General features: G+C 48.5%; 10 protein-coding genes across 10 annotated transcripts; 4 read left to right on the forward strand and 6 right to left on the reverse strand.

The window, feature by feature from the left end:
• Positions 1-5: 5 nt before the first annotated feature.
• Positions 6-953, forward strand: HOO65_020315 (uncharacterized protein; the record flags this gene model as incomplete). Its single annotated transcript, XM_071000037.1, has 1 exon — positions 6-953. The coding sequence occupies one exon, from the start codon at positions 6-8 to the stop codon at positions 951-953; it is 948 nt and encodes a 315-aa protein (XP_070860953.1).
• Positions 954-1168: 215 nt separating this feature from the next.
• Positions 1169-1441, reverse strand: HOO65_020316 (Molybdopterin synthase sulfur carrier subunit; the record flags this gene model as incomplete). The annotated part of the gene is made up of 1 exon (XM_071000038.1): positions 1169-1441. One exon carries the CDS (start codon positions 1439-1441, stop codon positions 1169-1171), a length of 273 nt encoding a protein of 90 aa, XP_070860954.1.
• A 1161-nt stretch (positions 1442-2602) lies between these two features.
• Positions 2603-3213, reverse strand: HOO65_020317 (40S ribosomal protein eS28; the record flags this gene model as incomplete). Its single annotated transcript, XM_071007062.1, has 3 exons — positions 2603-2664; positions 2795-2878; positions 3153-3213. 3 exons carry the CDS (start codon positions 3211-3213, stop codon positions 2603-2605), a joined length of 207 nt encoding a protein of 68 aa, XP_070860955.1.
• Positions 3214-3761: 548 nt separating this feature from the next.
• Positions 3762-5213, reverse strand: HOO65_020318 (Dynactin subunit 2; the record flags this gene model as incomplete). Its single annotated transcript, XM_071006755.1, has 3 exons — positions 3762-4952; positions 5025-5084; positions 5172-5213. 3 exons carry the CDS (start codon positions 5211-5213, stop codon positions 3762-3764), a joined length of 1293 nt encoding a protein of 430 aa, XP_070860956.1.
• A 1212-nt stretch (positions 5214-6425) lies between these two features.
• HOO65_020319 (uncharacterized protein) lies at positions 6426-8278 on the forward strand (the record flags this gene model as incomplete). The annotated part of the gene is made up of 2 exons (XM_071006625.1): positions 6426-6843; positions 6909-8278. 2 exons carry the CDS (start codon positions 6426-6428, stop codon positions 8276-8278), a joined length of 1788 nt encoding a protein of 595 aa, XP_070860957.1.
• Positions 8279-8385: 107 nt separating this feature from the next.
• On the reverse strand, positions 8386-10443 carry HOO65_020320 (alpha amylase; the record flags this gene model as incomplete). The annotated part of the gene is made up of 5 exons (XM_071006564.1): positions 8386-8908; positions 9026-9364; positions 9444-9849; positions 9908-10175; positions 10243-10443. The coding sequence occupies 5 exons, from the start codon at positions 10441-10443 to the stop codon at positions 8386-8388; spliced, it is 1737 nt and encodes a 578-aa protein (XP_070860958.1).
• Positions 10444-13637: 3194 nt separating this feature from the next.
• HOO65_020321 (Adenylate cyclase) lies at positions 13638-20688 on the forward strand (the record flags this gene model as incomplete). The annotated part of the gene is made up of 3 exons (XM_071006239.1): positions 13638-13777; positions 14247-15012; positions 15112-20688. The coding sequence occupies 3 exons, from the start codon at positions 13638-13640 to the stop codon at positions 20686-20688; spliced, it is 6483 nt and encodes a 2160-aa protein (XP_070860959.1).
• Positions 20689-21361: 673 nt separating this feature from the next.
• On the reverse strand, positions 21362-23047 carry HOO65_020322 (Alg9-like mannosyltransferase; the record flags this gene model as incomplete). The annotated part of the gene is made up of 2 exons (XM_071006676.1): positions 21362-22545; positions 22633-23047. The coding sequence occupies 2 exons, from the start codon at positions 23045-23047 to the stop codon at positions 21362-21364; spliced, it is 1599 nt and encodes a 532-aa protein (XP_070860960.1).
• A 760-nt stretch (positions 23048-23807) lies between these two features.
• Positions 23808-24346, forward strand: HOO65_020323 (Protein transport protein YOS1; the record flags this gene model as incomplete). The annotated part of the gene is made up of 4 exons (XM_071007081.1): positions 23808-23883; positions 23944-24003; positions 24070-24231; positions 24291-24346. The coding sequence occupies 4 exons, from the start codon at positions 23808-23810 to the stop codon at positions 24344-24346; spliced, it is 354 nt and encodes a 117-aa protein (XP_070860961.1).
• A 749-nt stretch (positions 24347-25095) lies between these two features.
• On the reverse strand, positions 25096-27531 carry HOO65_020324 (ubiquitin carboxyl-terminal hydrolase; the record flags this gene model as incomplete). The annotated part of the gene is made up of 3 exons (XM_071006491.1): positions 25096-27169; positions 27265-27278; positions 27349-27531. 3 exons carry the CDS (start codon positions 27529-27531, stop codon positions 25096-25098), a joined length of 2271 nt encoding a protein of 756 aa, XP_070860962.1.
• Between the last annotated feature and the right edge of the window lie 174 nt (positions 27532-27705).

The raw sequence follows: 27705 nt of genomic DNA on the forward strand, positions 1-27705 counted from the left end.
CCATTATGGACGCCACTAATGATCACGACATATTAGTCTTAGACGATACGCCTTCCCAAGTGCATGCGGCCGCGGCGGGCCATGGAACAAACGAACCTAGCTTTGGAGGTCTCACTATTCGACCTAAACGTGGATTCACTGAATATATGCAGTCCATCGATAGTACTGGCTTGGGGACTGTTCTACCGTCGACGTCCCTTGATGCTGCTACAGCTGGCAAATTTGATGAGGAGAGTCCGACTTCTTCGTCAAAATCAAAAACCCAGACTTTGTCTACACTGAAGAAGAATGTTAGATCGCCTCCATCTCCCTTACTGCCGCAGGGCTTCTCTTCTAGACCCCGCGTGTTTTCGACACCCAAGTCTTTCAGCTACTCTTTTGACTTCAGCCTTTCTCCCATGGACTCAAACGCACCGCCGCCCCAACATACCGGGAAGAAACCTGATGATGATGAATCATTCCATGATAATCTTCTGGCCGATGTGTCCACACCCACCCGCAAAGTCAAGTTTGCACCTACCATGGAGCTGATTTCGGGTTCCGTGAACAACAAGTCCGACATCCCTACTGTGCCAAGAACCATTGATTTTTCAGTCTCGTCACAGACAAGAAGTCGGCCCCTGAAGCGAAGGGCATCTCCATGCTTACTATATGAGGCCGGCCCATCATGTCCGAGAGCCCATCTTAACAAGAAAGCACGCAAACAGGACGAAGAGAGGTGTGGTAACATGCACTCACTTGTCCGGCTTATAGAGAAGGTTTGCGATACGCGGACTCAAGGAGGTGCACTAGACGATGCAACTAATAATGGATTATTTGTGACAGACGGGGTTAAAGCTCTTTTAGACATTGCGGCCAAGGATGATGTCCACGACTCGTTCCTGAAAGCCACTCGGATTGACTTTCGGGAACTTTTGGGACTTATTGGGCGTCTTTCTCGGACAATAGACTGAGGTAGCGCCACAAGTATAAACTATGAATCATAGATAGTTACGCATGTATATGCAATAAAAGGCTTGATAGCTCTCACCTACTTCAAGATGCAAATTGTGTCACAACAGAAACGCAAAAATGGAACCAACATGTTTATATTAAGCAAAGGTGTAATACAATACATCATGACATCATTACAAATACAGATAGACGCAGGGTCATTGGAATATACCCATTAGCCGGAGCTAACAGGAGGAATTATCCCTACCTCATCTCCAGCACTGATAACCACAGTCTCATCAGTGAGGTCGACATACTCGGTGTTGACGGCTACCATAGAGGACGACAGAACAGCACTCTGGATCCCAGGATACTTTTTTTCCAGAGTTGCATAGAGCTGAGTCACTGGCAACGGCGCCGCTAGCTCTTCAGACTCACATCCTGCAAAGGTACTCGCATTGGCGAAGTACAGGATCGTAAAGGTGCTGGCGTCGTTGTTGTTGGCCATGGCAGCACCTGTCCCGTTGTTGAGTGTTGATTTTCGACTATCGCGTTACTTGATATTGCACAACCTAAGAAAAGAAATGCGGGTTAGCACTTCAGATCGTTCACAAGTATGTGAAGCAGAGATGAATTTAAGGAAGATTGAGTTTTGTTGAATCTCAGAGATCTTGGTGATAAAATAGTAAACATCAATGTGTATCAGACAATGTGCATTTAGTCTTCATCATATCAACAGGGCGAATAGGGGTGGGGGTATAAGGAACAAAAGCGCGAATACATATCAAAGTATTTGGTCAAACTTACAAATCGATGCCGTCCACGTTAAGGAAAAAGAGAAACAAGAAAAAATTTCAGACTTTAGGAAGAGGGCCTGACATGGTACTTATATAGTTATTTTTCCTCCTTTCGCTACAATTTTGATTAGTTTTACTTTTTTTTTTTAGGCAAGTTTCACGTGATTGCGGGGCCCTCTGTCTATTTGCCAATCAGATGAAAGATTGGCTTGAAGGCTTGTTGAGCTGCGCTTTGGTTGTATAGAGATCCCAGGTATAGCCAATTCAAGGCAGTTCTACGTATACATGAACGACGACTTGATATGCTTTTCCAACGCTTCCATACTTAAGGATACACTCTTTTCCATATATGACGCAAACCTATTTATGGCTCTTTAAATTCATATGCTATTTTCCCATCTACAAAAATTAATATCAACATTTCACCTCCAGTACTAAACGTTAAAGCTTTTACAAGGGTAGTAACCCCCCACCGTTTACTATCACCATCACAAGGCTCGCCGAAAACCTAGATTCGACATTTAAAGTCATCATAAGATAACAAATCCAAGGTTTCCCGCTTCCATGCTCATCATGCACTCTAATAGAGCGCCGTCCGCTATTGTCGCTGAAGAATATGAACAAAGAAAAATCAAAAGGGCGCTAACATAGATCGAGTTGGAAAGAATGAAACAATTTCTATCCTTTTTCATTGCTTTTATTTTTCTTTCCTTTGTCCTTCGTTGTATTCCATCTCTCTTGCTCACAAGATATCCATCCAAGGTGTCGAGGTTCTCGGTCGTTACTGAAGCCACGCACGGTGGTAGCACTGTCGTACAAAATGGAGAAAACACATCGAAAAGACTTGACGCTTGACGCAGCGTCCAATCCGCTTATCTCAACCGTCTAGCCTCACGCTCAGACTCGAGCAGGCACAGGATATCATCCTCACGGACTAAACAAGAAACAGAGTTATTAGCAATGCAAGTTTCCCATGAAAAGCTCGGCCATGTGTGCGCTGGTGAAGAACCAAGTTCGAGACCGAGACCGCTTGGCGAAATAAAGGATACGGGGTCAAATCATACCGGGTCCCTTGACGTTACGGATGATGGAACGGGTCTGGTCATCCATGAACTCAACGCGAACCTGGGTAACACCACCACGAGAGCCTGAGAAAAGGTCCAGTTAGTACAGCTGGTCCACAGAATTTAATTGACAGCATTTCTCCATCGTCTCAGTCGAGTTCTCCTTGGAAATTGCCACCAGCCCATGTCCCTCCTCTTGTGATCATGATATTTTCAGGCAAAGTTTCCATTCTTTCAGTCGGCGCCGATTGTATCTTTCAAAGTTATGGCGAATCGGTTACAGGCGGTTGCAATATCGAAGGAGGTTGCGATCGAGACGACGATGTAATGCAGATTGATGATGAGAAGAGCAGCATACCAGTGCGGCCTAGAACGCGGGTGACCTTGACAAGCTTGACTTGAACCTTGGCGGACTCCATGATGATCGATATGTGTGATAGATCGAGGATGGGGAGAAATATGGTTTGTAGAAGGGCGAAAAGGAGACGGCGTTTTTTTTTGGCAGGCTGGAATACAGTCAAAATCGAGTGGAGGGGCCGTTTCTGCTACAATCCTTCAATTCACAGGTTGACAAGCAAAATATTTTTTAGTGAAGAGGCCGGGGTTTTAGTGTGCTCCAAGCCCTCGACGCCACATTTTGTGGCGTATTATAAAGTATTAATTCTCGTGCGTGATTAGTCATCATGAACGTTCACTAACTTTCACAGGACATCCACACATGTTGCTTGGTGCAAGGTGTGATTCAATTTGTGTGAATGTTCATTTCCATCTACTATCAATCTATCTCTGTTCACTAATTCCTAGCTAACATGTTTCACACTGACAATCTCATTCACTTAACATGATTTTATGTGAAAATGAAGAGTGTTAATCCTAACTTTCCTCCTCAAGAAAATTTGTTTATTCAATCTGGCACACACATACCCACTTAAAAACATCACTCACTTGAATTATTTCCTAATAGACTTCAAGACTCAAACTTGGCAACCCGGGCTTCAAGATCTTTTACCCATTCTTCCATGACCTTGGTGTTACCTTGCATAGTGGTAGATCCCTCTTGAATGGCAGTCTCGATCTTTGTTAGACCTTCTCTCCACTGCTTTAACTCCAATGCCATTTCAGTCTGCTGTTTTTCGACGCGGCTGAGGATGTCAGAGGCCGAGGCAGCATCCGAGTGGATAGTACGTAGAGAGCGCAATCGATCAAGAATCGAAGGCAATAGCGGCGCTAGGTTCTCAATAGTAGGAAGAGTCCCATAAAGGGCATTGATCTTAGACTCCTGGTCACAACTACCATCCCCTTCCTTAGCACCGTCAAGAGCCTCCTGGGCCTCCTTTGCCTCCTTGCGAGACTTGGTCAGCTGGTCCGCTTCTTGGGTCAAAATTCGTACCCTACGGCTAATACTGTCCAAGGTTGCCGTAGATGCTTGTGAAAGGGTGGAGACTTGTTTTTGCAGGATATCAAGAGTAGGCAATATAGCCCTAGGCATGCCATTGGAGTCGAGCTCAAGACCAAGGGTAGAGTTAGATCCAAGACTCTTTTCCAATGCTAAAAGCCTAGCATCAAACTCCGCAACCTTGGCCAAGGCATGCGTTTGCTCGTAAGCGGGATTGTATGTGATAGTGTATGTGGCGTCTTGCTTGGTAGTCTCTAAGGCCTCGGTCTCTTCCGATTGCTCCGCTGGAGCAGTAGTAAGATGCCTAGGTATATGAGGCGTTACTTGGTTGCCGTAAGGCCGTGATATATCTTCTAGTATTTTTCCAAGGGACTCCAGTGCCTCTTGTTTTCCTTCGAGCTGTTGTTCGGAGTTGGCCTGTTGTTCGAGCTGTCTCTTTCCGTACTGCTCCTTGGCCTCTTCAACCTCGCGCGTTAACCTAGCAATCTTCCGCTCAAGACTCTCGTCGTCTTCCTCATCGCTGAAGTCACCATATTCTTCAGTGTTATCACTAAGTATGCGACGACGGCGACTTGATGTTTTATAGGACTTGCGCTTCGTATCTACTCGATCTGAGAAATCAACAGTACTAGCATCAATATTGGCGGGGTTAAATCGTGATCGTGCTTCGTTTATACGCAATCTAGAACGCGAGATTCCGCCTTCGTTGTCATCGAGTTCTTCGTCAAAGTCAAGCTCAGACTGGGCTCGTAGAGTTGAACCCTAGAAAATATTAGAGGGATGCTATGCAATAGTGTATTTCTGGCATCACTGAACTAATGAAAAAGCACATACAGGAACGGTAGAGTTATCATCAGTCAGGCCGGGAGTTTCGTAAATGTCGGGTGCAGAGTCCTAAAAAAGATACATTCATATTAGAGTTGTGCTCTCATGGAGCTTCTTGAAGCTATAGCATAGTCACAGGCAAAAGAGTGAGCTCACCAAATCCGGCAGGGCGGCGTATTTTCGGTTACTAAGGGCCATTGTGAGCTGTTGCTTTGATAGTGAATAGAGAACCGACGGTTATCAGATTATAGCAACAAGTCTGCTATTATTCCAATGCTTGAACGGGATAAGGAGTTGTGGTTGGATGAAGTTCAATTAACGTTGCGAAGTGACCTGGGGAGCGGGTAAAGTGGGAAAGCCCAGCGTAGAAATCAGGGGCCTAGGAAACGAGGGGTCTCTTTGTACTGGGAAATGAAATGAATAGATAACGAGTCATCAAAAGGTGCGCAGTCATATATTCATGACTTGTAATTATCGCTTCTATGACTTGCCGATAACAAAATATCTCGACTAATGTTGGAACTCATGTCTGGCCAGAAGCAAATGGCTAATGACTGCTGCTTAGGTGGGGCAGGCTATACAGAGTAAAACAGGCAACCCAGAAGATTCAACGCGACGCGATCGTAACCCTATTATATCTATTTAAATTTGCTTGCCTTGCCCAATAGAGGAGAAGATCACATGCATGTGATCACCTCACTGTAGATATCTTCACATCTTACTATTGTTTTTATGGGGAATCGGGCCATCATCCTGTAACATTAACAATTATAAATCACTTTTTGATCGTCTTTGTGAATAGAGCTCGGGTTACTCTACCTCACAGACTCTCGATTTCATGTTCTCAATTTAATTGATTGACTATGGGGCCCCACAAAATACGGAGAAACTACCTTGAGCTTTCCTTGATGGAACTTGAAAGCATCTCTGACATCACCAGCGGCCTCGAATTTTCTTCACTATTAACAAAGCATTGCACAACCGTACAGCAAACCATTTGTATCCAATGTTGGATATAATTATGTGGTGCTAAATATTCACAGAAACGCGTCATACATCTCAGAATAACGCGCTCTAGATATTTGCCCTAGCCTGGCCCTAAAACGAGGTTAAGGCAAGAACAGGCGGGAATTTCTTTGCAAACATTTGACAATTGCTCTTGCTGCTCGCTAGTTGCAAAAATTAAAGTTAAACCCACTTCCCTTCTTGGTTTTGAGGTTACGATTCAAGTTTGCCTCCTATTCACTCAAACACTAAGCCGAGCAAGCCTAAGTACAGCCAAACCTGTCATCTACTGTGATCTACCCACCGCATCTTGAGCCTGTTTCTTATGTTATTTACTATACATGGCTACTTAATTATTGAAGCCTTTATTGCCCCTCTGATACGCTATTGCTCCTATTACAGATAATGCGAACGCGCACCACAAACGCTTCCGGGCTGAATAGGCCAACCCAACTTCAGCAGATGCTTCCTATAAAGCAGGTCAAGCGCAAAAAGTCGCCATTGGAACAGGTTTCCGACTTTTCGGACTCGGATCCAGAACGGCCACCTGAATCTGCGTCAGAAGATGACGGCAATGCATTAGAAAAACCAGACTTTAAGCGTCAACGGGGCTCATCTTCGTCTAAACATCCCCAGAGATCTGCTGATATAAGACCAACCCAGTTCACCAATAGCAAGTCCGAAACGAAAACTAGCGGAGAATATCCTTCGAATATTAGAACACGACCTTTGATAACTAGCAAGGCCTCGTTGAAGTATAGAGCTGATGGAATACGAGCCACTCATAAAAAAGCGTGTGGCACGCTGGAAAAGCAAAAACTAGGTATGTAGACCACCAACATCTAGCACGAGGGCGTTGAACGTGTGCTAACTTTGGTGATGTTCTAGGTCGTGAACCTATTATCAAGCACCTCGAGGATACCGGAAAGCTGTTGATACCACAAGATATTCCCCCAGAGCCAGATGTCCCAAAGACCAAAAGGCAGATTACAGCAAGCCCCAAACTTGATTTATTCGAGATTGATATACCACCAGCACCGAAGTTCTCTAGCACACAATTTACTGGAAAGTTGCTAGCAAGAACAACAACCAGCGATATGAAGCGACCAACGGGGGAAAAGCATACTTTATCAAATGCCTATAAGAATACCTATTCTAAGAATACCATCAAGCAATCTATGTCACAAAAGCCCACGAGAATATTACCGCCTCATAGGCGAGACCGAAAGAACGAAGCGCCACGACGGTGCAGCAGTCCAAACCCTCAGCCTAACCTTGCTGAGCTGTTGCCTGCTGGATTCCTCGATACCGAGTTTCTACCGCTTCCGGCAGTCTCGGAAGAAGTTAAGAATTGGAGACGAGAAAGACGAGCTGAGAAGATAGCCAAGGAGAGCCCTAATAAGGTTCGTTTTGGCAAGATCGGGGACATCGATATTGACGAGCTTGTCAGAGAGGCAGCAGGCGAAAAAGATGCTGGAAATGAAATGGTGAAATGCTCAACTTGCAATCAAATGATTCTTTCGTCTCGCTTAAAGGCTTTCTCAGAAGGGAAGCCTTTATCTGTCCGTCGCATGATCGACTTTTGCGAGCTCCATACCCGCCAGGATGCTGAGGACGCATGGGCGAAGCAAAAGCTACCAAAAATTGAATGGGACGGTCTTGCATTGCGAGTACGCAGCTTCAAAGATACTCTGGCTGATATTGTTACGGGGAAGCGTAAATCAGAATTCCGAAATCGGTTATCTGAAAATATCAAAGCTCATCAAAAACTCAACATTGCCACTGAGCGACCGCCACTCGGCTACTATGGCATTCGTGGTATGTACTGCGTTCAAGAGGTGATTTACAGCATTTTGGGCAAGATGATACAGAAGCAAGCTCTCACAGACAAAGTCGTATCTTCGCGAGGATGGATGTTCTTTACCGAAAGTGTTCTTGTGCCAGAAGCACTTATCCGTCTCATTATGGAAGACAAAGGTGTGGATGAGATCGAGGCGCTTGAATGCCTTAAGTCGACAACATGGATAGGGGATGCCCTTAGTCAAGAAGTACAGGATGTTGTTGAACCACTGCATCACGTCCAAGAAGGAGAAGTGTCATATTTTAGCCATGATAGTGAGGAAGACGATGAGGATGAGGAGGGTGAAGAAGACGAAGAGGCTGAGGAAGAGGAAGAAAGGCTACGGGCGATCCAAGAACGCGCGAGAATAACCCATGACTTTGATAGGGATTTTGCGGACTCCGACAACGAGCCCTAAAGACGAGACATCCAATAGACGAGACAATTTCAGTCACCTAAGAGAATGTGTATATAGATGGAAAAGTTCTAATTTGCTGTTCTCAAACTACAAATATGGCGGCATATTCAGGCATCCTGCTTCAATAGCAACACGGCTGTTTCATATGGACCTAGTCTAATAGTGCCATTTTTGAAGTGCTCTAGAGACTGGCCATAACTACTCAGCAAGACCTCTTCCACGGTGTTTAGCGTACTTTCCCACGTTATTGTACTCGGGGAGAAGCTGCAGACTACAAGAGCTCTGGCACCCGCACTAGATGTCCTAATAAACGCCAGAACATCTGGGTTTTCCTCATCCACCGGCGCAAAATCGCCATAAACAAAGGTTTCCTTGTGCTGCTTGCGTAAGCGCAACACAGAGGCCCAGAATGCATATGGCGAAGAAGGATCAGACACTTGGGAGGCAGCATTGACACGTGTGTAGTTTGGGTTCACACGCATCCATGGAGGAGATGTGGCATCGGCTGGAGAGAAACCGGCATTAGGAGTCACGTCCCATTGCATTGGGGTTCGGGCGTTGTCGCGGGACTTGGCAAGGTACTGGGAACGCAGAAGAGCTTTTGTTTCTGGGCATGAGTCTTTGTGTAGGCTGTGCGGAACAAGCGTTAGCACGATGGGATCTCGGTATTAGCAGTTATGGCAGCGAGGGACAAAAAGGCAAGCGATTTCCTGTGGAAATTCTGACGCCTATTGAATGTTCACTTACTCCCAGTGGTTTAGGCAATCCACATCCTTGTACTCTTCCATCGGCCACTCTGGGGGTACATTGGACATGCCAATTTCCTGTCCTTGGTAGATGAATGGTGTGCCCGCCTGCAAAAGCTGAAGTACTGCCAGCATCTTGCTGGCGGCAAACTGGTTGTCTGGAGTCGATTGGACAAAGCGAGAGACGCCCCGTGGCTGATCATGATTCTCAAGATATAGAGCATTCCACCCGTCGTTATCAAACATGAATCGCTGCCATTTATTGATCAAAGCCTTAAAATCGAGTAAAGACCAATCCCTGGGTGCGAACTTTCCATCGATTCCATAGTCCATGGTGACGCTAGGCAGTAACGCAGGTGTCAGTACGTCTTTGCAAAGGAACGAAACAAATGTAGGAGGAGGGGCCTTTGTAAACATACAAGTCAAAATGGAAGATCATGCTCAGCTCGCCGCGCTCGGCGGCGACACTCTTGATGATCTCTGCGGTATCAGATACACATGGCATCTCGCCTACACTAAACGCATTATATTCTCTCAAGATATCGCCGATTTCTTTAAGATATGTGTGAAGCTTGGGTCCAGCAGAGTACAGATCACAGCCGCGCGGCACTTCAGCACTTGTACTATCAGGAAGGCCACTAGGCTTGCTGATGAAATTGATGACGTCCATGCGGAAACCATCGATGCCGCGATCGAGCCAGAAGCGAATGACGTCATGTACAGCATTTCGCACGGCGGGGTTTTCCCAGTTCAGGTCAGGCTGCTCGGGGCAGAAAAGGTGTAGATAGTACTGGTCAGAGGCTTCGTCGTAGCGCCATGCGGGGCCTGGGTGATAGTCAGTGTAGCCCTATCTTGTTTATGGGATATTGATAGGCAGGCAAACCTTGGAAATGAGATACCCAATTGTTGGGCGGCTGTCTCGTGCCATCTTCAGAGTATTTCGGGTCTCTCCAGATGTAGTAGTCCCGGTAGGGACTGTTTTTGGAGCCTATGGCCTGTTTGAACCACTCATGCTGGTCGCTAGTGTGGTTCACTACAAGATCCAAAATAAGTTTCATCCCGCGCTCGTGAAGCTTATCACGCAAGGTGAGCACATCATCGATGTTGCCGTAAGGCGGGTCAATAGTCTTGTAGTCGGAAACATCATAGCCCTATTGTTTGTATGTTAGGTTGAGTGTCATGACGGCAGCCGGTAATCGTATGTTTAAACACACATACCATGTCCACTTGTGGGCTCTTGAAGATTGGAGACAGCCAAACAATATCCACCCCTAAGTCCTTTAGGTAGTCAACCTTGGAGATGATGCCTTGGAGGTCGCCTGTGCCATTTCCAGTGGAATCTTTGAATGACGCAGGGTATATCTGGTAGACAGAGCTTTCCTTCCACCACATGGGGCTATTTTTCATGTGAGGGGTCATCGCGAGGCAAGAGAAGCAGTTTCTAGCACAAATCACAGCGTTCTAAAAGAAAAGACAAAAAAAGAAGCAAGGCAAAGGAAAGCGATAAACGGCTGCCGTTGTCCTTAATCGTACTTGGCATAATATTTATACATCCCTTGGTCATTTTTCCCTCCACAATCCTACCTCCTCAAGGCCAACAACAACATGTCTCTACTCACACATTGTCGGCAATGCTGACGGGTGAGTTTCAGAATTCGGGCCTTGTTGTGCGGCTACAGCAATGAGGCGGAGAAATGCTCGGAGACTGAGGCAATGATGGAGGTTTCCCGCTAAACCCTAATTATGCTGTTGGTATGGGTTATGGTCTGGGAGAAGCTCTGGTCTACAGGAGGCCTCGGCCTTAAAACTTGTGCCAGCAAGTACCTACCTTGGCCCTAATTGCACGATTGTTGGTAGGAAGTTAAATTATGACAGCCTTACTAGCGCTAGTGGATGCACCTTGTACAGGGTACGCGAGATGATACATTGGCTCTATTAACGGCAAGGTTAAGATTAGATTTGGTGTTAGTGGTGGGCTTTGCCTTTATATGTGTAACTTCAGGGGCTCTCAGACGAGGAAAGGAAACAAACAGGTCACCAGCGCTGACGCATTAGAAAATGCTGGAATGGTTGCAGAGAGCACGGAGAAAGTGACTGTATGGCCAGGCAGGCGAAAGGGAAATTCTTCAGAGGAGCTATGATGCTGGTGGCCCATGCCATTTGGCGTGGCGTTTTTGGTGTTGCTGTTGCTGTTGCTGTTTGCTGGTTCGTGCTCTGGCATCGACAACAATGTTATATGTCTGTTTGAGAATGCACAAAACGGAGTCGGGACTTGGACTTGGAGAAGAGCACAAGACAACCTGAAACTTTTAGCATGTCTAAGGCAGTTAGCCTGGTATTAGGGTTAGCAGCTGATAAGTGGGTTGCAGCGCCATTGCTTGGAAGCTGGGAAATTGCGCGCAATATCATGGGATTTAGCTGCAGCGGCTCTCGACAAGATTAAATGAGGTACATAAAACTTGTACAACGCGTTAACGAGAAGAAAGCCCGATGGATGGGGTGGGAGATGAATAAAAATTGGTTATATTGATAAATCACATAGTTATGCTTGCTTAGGCGGTATTGCCAAAGGATGGAGGCTGCATATTGTCTCCTGCGCCATCCACTCCATGGGACAGCACAGAGTAACAGCACAGCATTGCAGCAGCAATAAAAACCTGTTTCTTGATCCCTATTGGCTCTGAGCAGCAGCGAGAAAAGAGATCAAAAAGCAGGGTTGGATGAGGGGAGGGGAGAGGACAGATCCTGCGCCCGTGCAGACAGCGCAGCGCAGCACATATGTAGGTTGATTGCAAATTAAGTTAGCGACATGTACTGGGCTACGATTACATAGTTGTTCCTGTGCCGAGCTGTATCTGTATCACGACTGTTTTGCCACTTGTACGTACGTAACAGAGATGCGGTACCCGCAGTCGCGAGAGCTGCAGCGCGAGGCAACGTAGTGAGTGGGTGGCAGAGTGGCAGAGTGGCAGAGTGGCAGAGTGTCGTCGTGGTGTTAGTGCAGTGGGTGGGCCGTAGATTTGATGCACATCAGTATCAATAATCCCTTTTAATGTTCCTGTTTGGGGTAGTTTGTCCGAGAGAGAGGAGAGCAGAGCGGGCGGCAGGTGGACGCTGCAGTGAAATTTACATGGTTTTATTGGAGCATGGGGCTGCAGAGTGCTGTAGTGCAGACTGGACAGCAGCGAATGTTGAGCAGGATGCACATGCTAGATGTGCGGTGCGTAGATGGGTAGATGTAGAGATGTGTGGTGTGTGGTGTGTGGTGTCTGGTGTGTGGTATGGTGTGCGGACGTGGACATGTGTGATGTCGATGTGTGCAGCACTATATGTACACATGCATGTATAAATACATTTGCGTCCAAGTGCGGCAGCACAAGGAGCATGTGCAATGTGTGGTAGGCTGCTGATTGAATGGACGTGATGAATCGTATACGATGCTGGTGCATCTTGACAAGATGAAGCAGCTGGCTTCTCCTCTGCCTCTCCTGATCTTGTCTCTTCTCGTCTCGTCTCGTCTCCTCCTCTTATTTTTCCTTGCAGCAATTTGCTTTGCTCCATATGTCAGTGCTATAGCATGGCTGCTGGCTTTTTAGGGCTTGGAAAAACTCCTTGGCCTACCTAGAAGCTGCTATCTTTCCCCAAACTCCACTAAATTGCCGCTGTAGCTTTGCTCGCTTGCTTGGTCAGCCTTGTGTCCCCGATATTTTTCACTTTTCCTTCCTGATAGCGACACTGCGATCACTTGATGCCCACACACAACGCCGCCAAAACAAAAGACCAAGACGAAGGCCCCTAGTCCAACCCTTGGCCGCCATTGCTCTTGCTCTTGTTCGTGCTCTCTCGCTTTTGCCCTGTGTGGGTCACTTGCTCTTCTCTTTGGCCACTTTGAAATCGATCAATCCTCCTATCCACGCTCCAGATCCTTCCCATACTAAGTTGCCGGCTTCAAACTTGACAGCCCAGCGTCCTTGCTTTTTGGCTTCCTAGCTCTGCATTGTCCTGGCTGTTGTCCTCTTTTCTTCCCCATTTCCTACTTCCCTTCTGCGTGTTCGACTCGTTTTTAATCTGCTATAGACAGCTCAATAAAACAGCCAAAAAATCGATCTTTTTCTGCATTGGGCCATCCCTACCTTGAACAGGCTGCATTATATGATAATCCACCGAAAGGCCGACCGATTGGCAGTTGAGTGGGCAGCAACACGAAAGCTGTCAAGTACTTGTCCACTAGTCAGCCTGCAAGTTCCTTGAAGGTTCCTTGAAGGGCTCCCACAACGAAACGACGAAGAACCTTGACCAAGGCCTCGCCCCAAGGCCTCGCCCGCTAACCGGATAACGGGTCGATCTTCACACGCCTTCACTAGACTTGGACAATCGACTCAACAGCGCTTCCTCTACCCCCTTTAGAAACCTTGAGGAGCTACCAAAGTCTGACAAAAGTCTCGATTTTCCTCCGGTCAACAGCCATCGCGCAACGTTAGGAAAACCTCGAACCAAATCGCACATCACAACACGATCGATATATCCTGTCCTCTCTCCCTTTCTTTTGCTTCTCCCATCACATGGCTTGTTTGCTCTTGTTGATGTTCCCTTTGCAATAAATGCCCGTCACCATGCCGAGGCACGATGCGCATCTGCGCTTCAGCTCTATTACTTCAAGCAGTGCTAGCACTGACAGCACAAAATCATCTACGTCTACTGTTCGCCAGCCGTCAAATAGGAGACCGCAACCGACTCGTCTTAACACTGAAAGGTAAGCAAGTTTAAAGTGCAGCCTGCTTGCACCATGTTAGAAAGCCAAAATAACCCAAAAAAAAACGCCCAAAAAACACCACGCTGGTGCTTGGTAGCATGATTGGTCCAGATTCGGCTTGGGCTTTGGTCAAAAATAGCAGCCCAGTTAAGTAAAAACGATTACTGCACTACGCCAAAGTAGCATTGCTTAGTTGTATTGACGCCTTCTTTTTTGACACTGTTCTCATTCTGCTGCTGCTGATCGCCCACCAACGTATTTGTTTGTGTGCTTCTCCTTTATACCTTTGCTCGCTTGCAGACCACCCCCTCTCTCCATTTTCTGCCTCCTTCTTCAACCTCGAAATAGATATACGAAAAGCGACTCGCTGCTTCTAGTCTCTTTCTTCTTTGCCACCTGTACTTGAAAGCAATCACGACAACTCTTCATAACCTCTGCTCCGGCCGGCCTCGCTAACTGAGACTTCTAGTGCGACCTTCATCAACGATGAGCAGCAAATATCGCCCACCACCGCCCATGCCTCCAACTTAGTCCATTCGCCTACTTCAATCACACAGGCTGGCTCAAACCGCAACTCTTTACAACAACTAGCCAGCTCTGGCGCTTATCGACGAGACCCCTCTTCACAAGACCCTTCTTCTGGCACTGACCACAACCTTGCTATGCCAACACATCAGAATTCATTCTCGAGCATCCCCCAAATACAGCACAACCCTCCGACTGCTATTCCTGACTCATCTTCGCAAATCCCTCCGTGGATGTCTCCTCCCAGCAATGCGGCCCCAGGGTCGAACAACGGCTTGGCTACAAGCTTTTTCAACGACTCGAGCGACAATATCTCCACCGCATCGCAGCTATCTCCGGGCTTTCGCAACTCCTTGAGAGCTGACCAGATCTCTATTAGCTCTGGCGCTCACAATGGCCGGGACTCTCCCGACATTGATTTTTATGACACCCATCGGCGACCTTCACAAGCGAGTATTGCAACCGCTAGTAGCCAGGGCTCTGGCATGAACCGTGGGGGGCTGAAAAAGCTGCAAGGGTTCTTCGGCGAGGAGTTTCCTGGACGAGATAGCTTTGAAGCACCTACATCATCTAGCAGAGATGCCCGATCTCGCTCGTTTAGTCAATCTCGCGGGCATCGCGATCGCAACCACTCAAATGCAACAGACCACACACGTGACGCTTCACCCTCGTCCTCTAGGCCGCGGACACCGGTTCCTGCGCCCGAAGTGGTACCTTTTTTGTATCAAGATCAAGATGTAATACTCTTCTAGGCCCATACTGTTTGTCTGTCTCTGTCTGGGGATTTCGGCTAATGTGGTATATTATAGGATATTGCCCGATACGGAGAAGCGCCTGTCCGCGATGTCATGGCTGGCCCTGACCGCGATAGATACATGTCAGATGGCTCAGTTCAGGCGCCCCCAAAAACCTCCTCTTCGAACCGATCTGGCCCTTCCACAATAATGAGCCATAGCCACCGCCACAACAAGAGCAATGACGACCCTCGTGCGCTTAGAACAACTACTAGTCGAGATGAGCAGCCAGCAACTAGCTCGCAGGGCTCTCGTGATCGGTCTCACAGGGATCGTGGTGGCTCCGCTACAACGCTTTATTCTAGCAAGAGCCGCGCTCAGAGCCCTGCGCCAGGGCAGACTGTTAGTCGTGATGGCCCGTCATCACCAAATAACAACCACAGCAAACGAGGAGGCGTCTTTAGGCGGCTCATCCACGGCAAGAGTAAAGAGGACAAAGACTCGGGCTCGCCCTCAGCGAGCCGCCTGATCCAGTCAAGCTCTTCACGCTCCATGACGCACAAGTCTTCACGACAAGAAATCTCCCGAGCACAGGTTTCACCAGGTTACGCTTCTAGTTACTACACTCCATCATTAGCTAGTAGCACTACCGTCTTCTCCAACACTGATGTTTTTGAGGCCCCCGATACTAAACAGCGGCAGCAAACGGCATTTTCTAACAAGTTTCCCTTTGCGAAACGGCCGCGCACGGCCCGGACCTATGATGAAGAGTCTATTGGGCCTACTGACAAAAAGGGCACTGCATTTTTCCTTGATACAAATCTCGGCGACATGAGTGGTGTTATTACACCAGAAGTGGCCAACCTTGCATCTCGAAACGATAGTTTCCCTCGTAGCGAAGTCTTGCGTCGTCCCACTAATGGGTCTATTGGGTCCTTTGAAGAACCGCCGGGCTCCTGGAATGCGCCTGATAGTTGGGGGGTGCGGCGGACAACAGGTGATGCATCAGCTGAAGGGATTGATACAGATGAAATGGGACGCCCTTACCGCACAGAGGAAAAGGTTGTTTCCTACTGCATTCGCATTTTTCGCGGCGATGGTACCTTTGCTACCATCTCCTCACCACTAAGTGCTACTGTTTCTGACGTCATTGGGCAACTCATAAGAAAAATGTATGGTGCTGATAGTTCCGACAACTACCACATCGTGTTGAAGACACATGATCTTTTCCGAATCCTCAAACCATCAGAAAGACCCCTAGCTCTCCAAAAGCGTCTACTAGAGCAGGCTGGATACAAGGAACAGGACCGCATTCCTGATATTGGCAGAGAGGACAACAGCTATCTTTGCCGCTTCATGTTTCTCTCCAGCATCGATCCTCTGTTCTCAAAGGCAGGTATTGATCCCGCTCTGACCAGAATCACCAAGCCGGCTCACATTGATCTGTCTGGTAGAAACATTGCTACCATTCCAATCCCCTTATTCAAGCGAACAGATGATATTCTGTCTCTCAACCTTTCGCGAAATCTTGCGTTGGATATTCCCCGAGACTTTATATCCGCGTGTCACCAACTACGAGACATCAAGTATAACAACAATGAAGTGCGGCGTCTCCCTCTCAGCTTCAGCCGAGCCGTCAAGCTTACTTTCCTCGATGCTGGCAATAATTTTATTGAAACACTAGAAGGTGCTGAGCTTGAGGAGCTGACAGGTCTGCTCAAGATGAGCTTTGCCAACAACAGACTTACATCCCTGCCTCCATACTTCGATACGTATAAGGTTCTTCGCTATCTTAATTTGTCGTCTAATTTCATCGATAAGTTTCCCAAGTTCATCTGCGATCTTGAAAGCCTGCTTGACTTGGACATCAGCTTCAACGCCATTGCACAACTTCCAGAAGAAATTGGAAAGCTTAAGACGCTAGAGCGCTTCTTCATCACTAACAACCGCTTGAGTCACCCCTTACCACCGTCTTTCAAGGAAATGGACAACTTGAGAGAGTTTGATTGCAAGTACAACATGCTGGACAACATTGACATTTTGTCAGAGCTTCCTAGACTTGAGATATTCTCGGCTGATCACAACCAAATCTCTCGGTTTTGCGGAACCTTTGCCATGCTGCGAAATCTGCGTCTTAACTCTAACCCCTTGACTATCTTTGAACTTGAGGGGCCTGTGATGACACTCAAGGTTCTCAATTTGTCCAACGGCAAACTGACTAGCATTGATAAATCGTTCGCATTTATGCCAAACCTGGAGAGTCTGATTGCTGATAAGAACTTCTTGTCCATGCTTTCCCCCCAGATTTCGAACCTTCGTCGTCTAGAGCATCTGAGCATTTCTTGCAACCGGTTATCCGAGCTTCCTCCTCAGATTGGCTGCTTAACTGAATTAAAGGTGCTGGATGTTCATTCAAACAACTTGATGAAGCTTCCCATGGAGCTGTGGTGGGCTAATAAATTGGAAGTCCTCAATGTCTCCTCTAATGTATTGGACTCGTTTCCTAAGCCTGCCTCGAAGCAACCCCGGCCGTTTGGCGAGGAAAACATGCCACCTCCATCTCTCAAGACAGGCAGCCCACCTAGCCTTACAACATTCCCCAGCTCGGAGACATTGGATGAGTCTAGAAGACCGAGCCAATCGTCTTCCACCCTGCTGAGTGTCGGTGCGGTACCGGTATCGCCTGGTGCTGACCGCAAAGGATCGGTTGTTTCTGTTTATGGCAAGGGTCGCAACACCAAAGTCATCTCCCGCAACCCTTCACAAACAACTCTCAGCACGTCGGTAACGGCACGCAAGGATTCGAGCAGCACCAATTCTCGCAAGGAAAACACATTTGCTGGGTCTCTGCGATCGCTTTGCTTGGCTGATAACCGTCTTGATGACGATGTCTTCCAGTCTCTTGTCTTACTTCCTGAACTCCGGTCCCTTAATTTGTCCTACAATGAAATTGGCGACATTCCGCAACGCGCTCTTCAGAAATGGCCACAGATAACAGAGCTGTATATGTCTCGTAACGAGCTCACCACCCTGCCTGCCGATGATATAAATAGAGACACGAGTGTGCTGCAATTCTTGTATCTTAACGGCAACAAGTTCACCAATCTTACAGCAGATATTTCCAACGCTCGCAAGCTGGCTGTTCTGGACTGCGGCAGCAACTGGCTCAAGTACAATATCTCTAATGTGCCGTACGACTGGAACTGGATTCTTAACCCTGAACTTCGTTACCTTAATCTGTCTGGAAACAAACGTATGGAGATTAAGCAGACTCCTATGATACCTGGATATTCGCATGCTGGAAACCGTGAGTCGTACAGCGACTTTAGCACTCTCCAAAATCTGCGCGTTCTGGGCTTGATGGATGTCACGTTGACGGCGCCTCGTGTTCCTGATCAAAGTGAAGACCGTCGTGTGAGAACCTCAGCTTCCCAAGCTGGTCACTTACCATACGGAATGGCCGATACCCTGGGTCGCTCGGAGCACTTATCCACCATGGATCTGGTAGTTCCTCGCTTCAACGGCTCTGACACTGAGATTTTGCTGGGTTTGTTTGATGGCCAGGCTCTTTCACAGGGTGGTTCCAAGCTTACAAAGTATCTTCACGAGAACTTTGCTAATACCTTCACGACAGAGATCAAGGTGCTTAGCCAGCGTGGTACGGATACGCCCACGGATGCCTTGCGACGGTCATTCTTGACACTAAACCGCGATCTTATTAATGTTGCTATCCAGAATTCAGAAGACAGGCCTGCTACTGCTCATCGCTCCCCTAATGCCACCAATCTGGTTCTCACACCGGAAGACCGCAAGTCTGGTGCTGTAGCAACCGTTGCTTATTTGAAAGGCACGACGCTATACGTAGCCAATGTTGGCGATGTCCAGGCTATGCTAATTAGCGATAATGACTACTGCATGCTGAGTCACAAGCATGACCCCGCCGAGGAAACGGAAAGGCGGCGGATTCGTGAGGCCGGTGGCTGGGTATCGCGGAGCGGTAAGCTCAATGATATTCTTGGAGTTTCGCGTGCTTTTGGCTACCACGAGTTGATGCCGTCTGTTATGGCTGCTCCACATATCAGCGAAGTGCAACTGTCGGAGCATAATGATGTCCTGCTGATGGCTACTCGCGATCTCTGGGAGTATCTCGATCCTAAGTTAGTGGTGGATATTTACCGGTCTGAGCGTCATGATCTCATGTTGGCATCCCAGAAGCTTCGTGATCTTGCCATGGCCCATGGTGCTACTGGAAAATTGATGGTGATGATGCTCAGCGTCTCTGACATGAAGCGCCGCGTTGAACGGTCCCGCCTCCATCGCGGCCAAAGTATGACGCGTTATCCGTCGGGCATTCCCGACGAGTTCCTTTCTTCTCGCCGAACCCGCAAGGCTAAAGGTGATGTTCTGGACTCCACTTTGCAGCGCTTGGAGGCTGAAATTCCTGCACCTACGGGAACCGTAGCTATCGTGTTTACGGATATCAAGAACTCGACTACACTATGGGAAATGTACCCCAATGCTATGCGCTCGGCTATTAAGTTGCACAACGAAGTTATGCGAAGGCAACTCCGGCGTATTGGTGGTTACGAGGTCAAGACTGAAGGCGATGCTTTTATGGTGTCGTTTCCCACTGCTACATCGGCCCTGCTGTGGTGTTTTGCCGTACAAAACCAACTGCTCCAAGTCAATTGGCCTGCCGAGGTCCTTAACTCACTAACCGGCCAGCCAGTATTCAACAAGAACAAAGAGTTGATATTCAAGGGTCTGTCAGTGCGTATGGGCATTCACTATGGCGAATGTGTCAGTGAGACTGACCCTGTGACTCGACGTATGGATTACTTTGGCCCCATGGTCAACAAGGCAGCCCGGGTATCAGGCGTGGCTGATGGAGGCCAGATTACTGTCAGTACCGACTTCATCCAGGAGATCCAACGGTCCCTCGAGGCATTCCAGGAAGATCAGTCCATGTTGGCCGATGACGAAGATACATTTGACGAAGAGACATATCTTCCTTCTATCCGCAAGGATCTCCGGTCCCTCAGCTCGCAAGGCTTCGAGGTCAAGGAGATGGGTGAGCGCAAGCTAAAGGGCCTGGAGAACCCGGAAGTCATCTATTCGCTGTATCCTCACGGCTTGGCTGGACGAATCGAGTACCACCAGGCACATGACCGCGAGAACAACGCGACCGAGTTGATACCAACTAACAAGGCTGTCATAATGTCGGCGGCCCCCGGCACACAGATGTCGTTCGACCCAGAGATTATCTGGGCTCTATGGCATGTCAGTCTGCGGCTGGAGATGCTGTGCAGCTGTCTCGAGAACAGCTCGCGCACAGTTGTCATCCAGCCTGAGACAGCCATCTTAGACCGTTTCCGACAGATGGGTGGTGAGTTTGGAGAAAGCATTATGTTGTCGTTCATGGCCCACCAGGTCAGCCGCATCGAGAGCTCAATTACCACTTTGTCCATCAGACACTTGGCTATGGGCGGTGGGGTGATAAGCGAACTAGACGATCTGCGGGCGCCTATCGCTGATCTTCTGGGAGCTGTGGCGGGCAAGCTGGCTGAGGCTGAACGTTACAAGGAGCTGTATGGCCCGTTGCGAGGGCAGGAATATGAGGCTGAAGGCGAGTACGAGTCTGAAGCCAGATAAGCGGGCTAGACGGAGTGAACGAGAGAGAGGAAGGTGACTGACTTGCTTTTCTGGCACTGGTGTTTTTTCCGCACTTTTTTTTTTCCCTATCCTGTTTTTTCAATACCAGTAACGAACAAGAGGAAAGTAGACCGCTTTGCCTGTTGGCCACGACCTTCACTCGGCCTCTTTTATGTACTGTACTATACCCGCATTTTACCTTATTTACCTCTTATTTCTCTTCCTCTCCGTTCATCTTTATAACCCCTTCCCCTAATTCATGGCGTCTTATCCCTTTCTTTCCCCCCCCCCCCCCCATTTTTTTCAAGAATATCAGATGATGATGCTATTTACCTCTCTAGACAACCCTTTGTTTTGGTCAAGAATTTTGGTTTTACGGCGGAAATTGGAGTTGGGCTTTGTTCGAAATTTTGTCTGTTTTAGTTGTTTTTCTTTTTTTTTGCTCTTAGTTTGGTTTTTTTATACGCAAAAATTCTTCCTTCTTTTACGTTCTCCTTTTTGATTATATCGCAATATATACATATATATATATATATCTATAAGTTTGTGTGTTGGTGTTGGTGTTGTAGATATGTACATTGGTTTTAGTTCAGTGTTGTATTTTAGCTATATTATACAAGCTACAAATATGGGCAGGAAATAAACGGTCTAACAACTTCTGCATTACTTTGTCTCATGGCTCTTGCCAGATGCCTCGGGTGCCAGGTGCCCGACGCAAAATGTTGATCTTGTCTACCATGCGTGGCCCAATCCACCAGCCGCCTGTCTTGTCACGAACCCACTCCCTGATCAACGACACCAACTCACCCTTCCCCACAACTTCATGGCCTGCGTCTTCGGGCATACCGGGCTTGAGGACTTCGACGCCTCCGTAGCCACGGACTACAGCCATAAGGTCCCAGTGGCCTGGCGGCGTCGTGTCGACCTCGGTGAGGATATAGTCAAAGCGATCCCAGAACAGCGCATTGTTACGTAGGCGCTCGTCCTCGGTTTTGTCGAACATGAGCCCGTACATGGGCATCTCATTCATGGGGATTCCGCGGGGGTTCTCGCCGAAGCGCGTGACACCGGTCATGCAACTGAGCACGTTTGTGTGTACGAGCGGCTTGGCCGGTGCATAGGGATCATCGCGGGCCAGTTTGTAGAGAGCTGCCAGCGCATCGCCGCCGGGGTAATTGAGCGATGAGACAAACAGCATAGATACACTAGCAACAGCAGACAACAGTACAGACAAGCAAAGACCCGCAGCGAATATGGTGTACCAGATGGACTTGGCCCGGCGGTCAAACAGCGCTGCGGCGCCCATAGCGGCAATTGCAGTCAGAGGAGGCACAATGTAGATGATGAAGCGTGCCTCCTTGTGCGGCTGCAGAGAGTAGATAGCGACGAAGAGTAGAGCCGGAATGGTTATGGCGCGTGCGGGCCGCGAGGTTGCTGGTCGCGAGAGTGCATAGGGCGCGAGCACAGTTGCAGCTAGCGGGTTCAGCAACAGCCGTGGCAGGGCAGATACGTAGTAGTACCACCAAGGGGACGTGCCCCAGAGCGAGCTAGAGCCCTGGATGGCGTTAAAGTAGAAGGCCCAAAGCTCGGGCCAAACGGGCTTCTGCCAGAAGTAGCTGTCAACCGGCACGCTAACTACAAGTGCGACAATGGCTGAGATGGCAATGGGCTTAACCAGGCTCCAAAGCTGCACGTTGTCCATGATGAGCAGCCAGAAACACTGCGTAGCCAAGAGAATAGCCAGCTCGGCACGAAAGATGACCCCGGCGAAGACGATGAGACATAGCGCTAGACGTCGGCGTGGGGCTGACTGGAGGCCCTTTTTGTCGGGGAGGAGAAGGCCGAACGCAAGTGTAGCTGTTGGGGGAGGAGAGAGGGAGTTAGTAATGTGTCAATGAATGTGCATGTGTAATAGGCAGCAGCAGTAGAGTGTCTAGCACTTACTCAGGCCAAAAGCGAACATGTTTGGCAGTAATCGCGAGGCATAGAACATCACATGAAACTGGGCGGCCTGGAGCAAGACGTACCACATGCCGGTGCTCTCGCCAAAAGCCACGCTCAGCCTGCGGCCATAGTAGATCAAGCACGCTGCATTAGCCAAGCCTAGAACAGCACGCACAAGTATTTGGGCATAGCGAAAGCCAAAGAGCACAATCAGTGGTTGCGAGAAGCTAGCTAGCAGCAAGCTGCCGATAAAAGAGCGCGGAACAGCACCAGGAAACGACATGTGGTCGTAGAAGGCGCCGAGCCGCTCAGCTACAAACGATTGTGGCACTCCGTACACGAGAATGTCGTGTGTGGCTTGCATATTGAACGACTCCTCGACCTTGGTGTAAGGAGCGACGAGCAGGTGGGCCATGACGGCCAGCGGAAGGGTCCATTCTGGGCGATGTAGGGGTTAGCTTTAGCTGAGGGGGAGTTTGGATGAGGCGGGAAGTGTATCACACGCAGGTAAGGGTTAGAATAAGAATGGAGGAGTCTAGGAGCCAAAGAAAGAGGGAAAGGACTTGGTGGAGAGGCAAGGAAGCTGGTAGATGCATGTGCTACTGAGAGCTACTTACCATAGAGCTTCATGGCCCTCTAGTGCCAGCCCTTTTCAAGCTTGGCAAGACGCGAGAGCAGAGAAGGGCCACAAGAAAAGAAAGGATGTGTCGGTGATTGCGGGAGCCAACACCGGTCAATTGTTGAGTAAACAAAGCAGCTAAAGCGACACGCTTCAGTTCATGTCCTCGCGATGGAGGATTACTGGTTGCCCCTTACAAAACATGTGAAGCCTGGCAGTTTGTGTTGCTAGTCGATATTAACTTGAGTCGGGATTACATTACCTACTACGACATAGTGAGCGTACTGTAGGAAGGGATCCACCCAAGCTCCTGCTGCCACCTGTCTTGATAGCTTCTCGACAGCTGTTGGCGGCTGTCCGGACAGACAGCCTTGTTCCTTCTTTCTTGGATGCTTGTCCACGTTGATTGATCCCACCCGACGGCAAAGCTTCGCATAACCTCTCTGGACAAAGCCGCAAAGCCGCAATCTTCGTCGTCGATCTCGGGCGTTCCCTTTCTCTCTCTTGTCGTATAACTCGTCTCGTCCGCCCGCTGACTTGCTTCTGCTTGCCCGTCATGCTCTTCTTTGGCAGCTTCTTCTACAGTCAGTCATCCCGTCTAGCGCACAAGCCGGCTGGCCAGTTACTTGCTGGTCATCCTTTCTACTCTTGTTGTTCATTGCGCTGATTCTGTCTCTCTCTGTCTATTTTAGTTGCTGTCCTCCTTACCAATGCCGTTGCCATTCTTTCTGAAGACCGGTTCCTCGCTAGAAGTACGTGATTCCTTGTCCCCTTCGCCTTTCCCGCCGCCGCCTTCTTGCCCTCTATCTCGGCCCTAGACGTGCCTCTGCAACAGTGCACGTCCGCTCTAACATATCTTTCCAACCTCGCAGTAAATCTATCGCCCGCTTCATACGACCCGGCCTTTGGCGCCAATTCCGATACTAGCGTCACTGTCAAAGTGATAAACCTGATCGCCAGTGTTCGCACATTGATGCGAGGTGTGTTCTCCCCCTCCTATTCCCATCCTCCTATCGTGCAATGCTAACTAGCTTCCCAGTGCCATTGATTGTCTGCAACACGTTAATCATTCTCTATGAGCTGGTTCTGGGCTAAGCTCACCAGGAAAAACCTCTGATACATTTATGCTTGCTTCCTCACTGTTACCCCCGCCATTAGCTCCGACTATTCCATCGACTATCCCATGATATTATACCCTCCAAAATATAGAAACATCGCACACCATTTCAATCCTATTCCCATTGCGTTTTCATATGTTGCAGCCAGTGCAAGTAGATAGAGTACATGCTCAACATTATCTATTGATTCGCAGAGTTTCTATTTTGTTCCAGCTACCATGACAACGGCGAGACCCAGTCATTCAAGATAACCTTTTCCCTCAAGCGATTCATCTTTCAACTGTCTTCGTCTTCGTCTTCGTTGTGGTGCTTTTGTTTCGTTTCGTCTATACTTTGTTCCTGTCTTTATACACTTGGGGTTCTGCTCTAGACCCCCTCTCATAGTTATATTCGTCATGATCACAGCCATCCATCCACAATGAAAAGTGGTATAGAAACAAAACCAAAAAAAAAGGATCCCCTTCAAACGCCTCCCAAAAATAACACTCTAAAACAAGGAGCCGGCATGACTTCTAATGTTAAGAGGGTCTGTGATGTGCTAGTTCAAACAGCAAAGACAAAAAGAAAAATTAAAGCCAAAACAAGTCACATGGGTCTCGGTTTCCAACATGTACAATACCACACAGCAGTATCAGCCTCAAGCTGCACCTGTCTTCACCGCTAGTTAGCGACTCACCACCTCAACTTGAGGTTGTCTAGGCGTCTGCGAACATTTGCTTTCCCCGACTAGGACAAAGCAGGAGTGCTCTTTTTCTTGCCTAGACTAAAGCTAAATCGAGACCGGAAATCTTGCTTCTCTACTGGAGACGCAATTGTATCTGCCGGTGGTGGTGGTGGTGGTGGCAGTGGCGGAAGCGAGGCGTTATTCTCGTTGATAATAATGTTGTTGTTGTTGTTGTTGTTGTTGTTGGAGACGCTTGGCATTGGGCCGCTTGGAGCCGGTGGAAACGGTATCGTGTCCGAGTTTGGCTCCAGCGTTGTCGGCGTCGGCGGCATATCTGGAACCTTTGACTTGTCCTTTTCTTGGTCGCGCTTCTTGGATGATAGGAAGTTAAGGCTCTTGCGGCTCATTGACTTGCTTGACCAGCTCGCACGATCAAGAAGGTTTCCTCCCGTGCTTGCTTTGCGAAGCTTTGGCTCTAGCTCAGATTTGCCTTTGCTTGCATCAAGGGCCTTTTTCATGTCCTCGCGCGCCTGCTTTTGCTGTGCCATCTCAGCCTTGCGTCGTTCTGCTTCAGCAGCCTGAACCGCGGCGATTTCCTGGTCGCGCTGCTTCTTTTCCATCTTGAGGCGTTTCTTTTCCGCCTTCCGGTCTTCTACCACCGTTGGCAGCCCTGTAGGTGTTGTATTTGGCGCAGTGTAGACATGCCCATTTTCTAAGGGTGTGAAGACCTCTGATGAAATGGGGGCAGTTCGCACGTGTGCAAGACTCGGAAGGGCATCATCAGCAACGGGGTTTATAGATGAGCGGCCAGTGGAGGGCGTCATATTGACAAAGCCGTTTTCGGCTGTGAATACTGAGCTTGAGATAGGCGTACTCTCTTCTTCAGGCGTCGACTGGCTAGTGACACTGTCGTCCTCCTCTTCAGTAACCCTGGACGTTTCAAAGGTAGTCTCCTGGTAGAAAAGAACATAGGCACAGGCCAGCCCATCCTCATCGCCAAAGAAGTTGTTTACATAATCTTCATCAACGGGCTCTACCATTTCGTCATCGAAGAGAAGCCAGCCCCATTCCTTGGTCTTGATAACCGATACGTAGTGTCCATGGTAGGCATTACCTCCAATATGTACAACAACGGCATACAGCTCATAGACCCGATCAGGATCTCGAGTTTGGGGCGTGGTGTTGAAGAATCGTAGATGTGATGGGTAGACAACGCGATGGTGGAGCTTCTGTAAGCGAGTAAAGTCCTCCGTGTACTTGAAGCGCTTCAGGTGGAGTGCCATGACCTTGGGCAAGCGCTGCACCTTCATGCGTTTCTCGGCTTCCTGGAGACCGCCGCAAGAGTCACATTGGAATTTATTCCGCTCGCACAGCATTTCCTCTTCTGAGAACTTGCTTATGCAAGATGTTACAGACGAATGCTCGTCCAGATCTATGGAAAGGTCCAGGAATGTCTCATTTTTCTGTGACACAGTCTCGCAGGTAAGGCACTTTGTCTCCGAGCTCAGCAGGCCCTCGAATACGTCCTGCACAAGACCATAATCAAAGGCTCCATTAGCTGCAGACCGTTGAGATGATGCGTCCAATGTTCGTGCGTTTACTGGCTCTGGGGCTGATGCCTCAGACATTTTGCGTTCGTGGTCTTGGAGATTGGTAATGATGTCATTAAGGACAATCCCATAAAATTCATGGGCGTCCTGGTGCATAGAATTGCGAAACATTTCGTTGTCACGTTTGAATATCTCGAGGAAGCGTTGTGGACTCAGTACGCCAGTGCGGGTTTTACTTTGTAGGAGGGCCAGGAAAATGTCCTTTAAGCCGGTAAAGGTACATTCGTTCATGGTATAGCTGTCGGTGTTTTCTTTTGTAAGCTCAAGTATTGGACCCTTGAGCATGGCCTGTTTCTTCTTGTATTCGGGAGCATCGGGCCGGTCTTCAGGCCGGATGCCGCCGACTGGGAGCGTTATGCCTGTGTTGTTCTTTTGTTTGGAGACAATAGGGGGGGGGATAACTGTTGGAGGCCGTATTTTCACTTCAACCTTTGTATTGGACTCGGATAAAGGGCCGGGGTAGTTGACCACGCGGTCGCGGAATATTTCGGAGTAGAAAAGCGCCTGAACAATAGAATTGCAGTAGCTACGGGTGAGGTTAGAGGAGGTCAGTAAAGGGCGATGTTGATGTTGGGAAAGCCACACTGCATCCTGCTGGGCTGTTTCAAGCAGAAGACATACCATGTGTTGCCAAACTAAAGAGACAAACGGTTAGCATCAAGGATGACATGATGGCAAAATGATGGGATGGCGCGTTATACGTACATTTTCGAGGCCAAAGAATTTGTCTGCGTCGTTTTCTTCTACCGGGCCAGTAGTCTGAAGCATCTTTTCTAACGGCGTGATCTCTACTGGGGATTCATCTTTGTCTTTCTTTGCGTTGGCTTCTTTAGCAGAAGCGCTGTTATTCGCATTACTGCTTCTGTACCGAGAGAATAGCGAAGTCATTGTGTATCGGCTGGGGGGGGGTGGCTGAAAGCCCGGAGTATAATTACAGAGACGGTCAGGAAGGAGGAAGTGGCGACAGCGTCGATATCAAATCAAGGCAAAGGATATTATTAGAGCGAGGGCGCGACACGAGTTTGCAGGGTGTGTGAGCGTTATGGTAGCTGTGTTAAGGGC

The sequence above is a fragment of the Ceratocystis lukuohia genome (genome assembly GCF_044167205.1).
Source record: "Ceratocystis lukuohia strain C4212 chromosome Unknown Supercontig2_pilon, whole genome shotgun sequence".
Lineage (NCBI taxonomy): Eukaryota > Fungi > Ascomycota > Sordariomycetes > Microascales > Ceratocystidaceae > Ceratocystis > Ceratocystis lukuohia.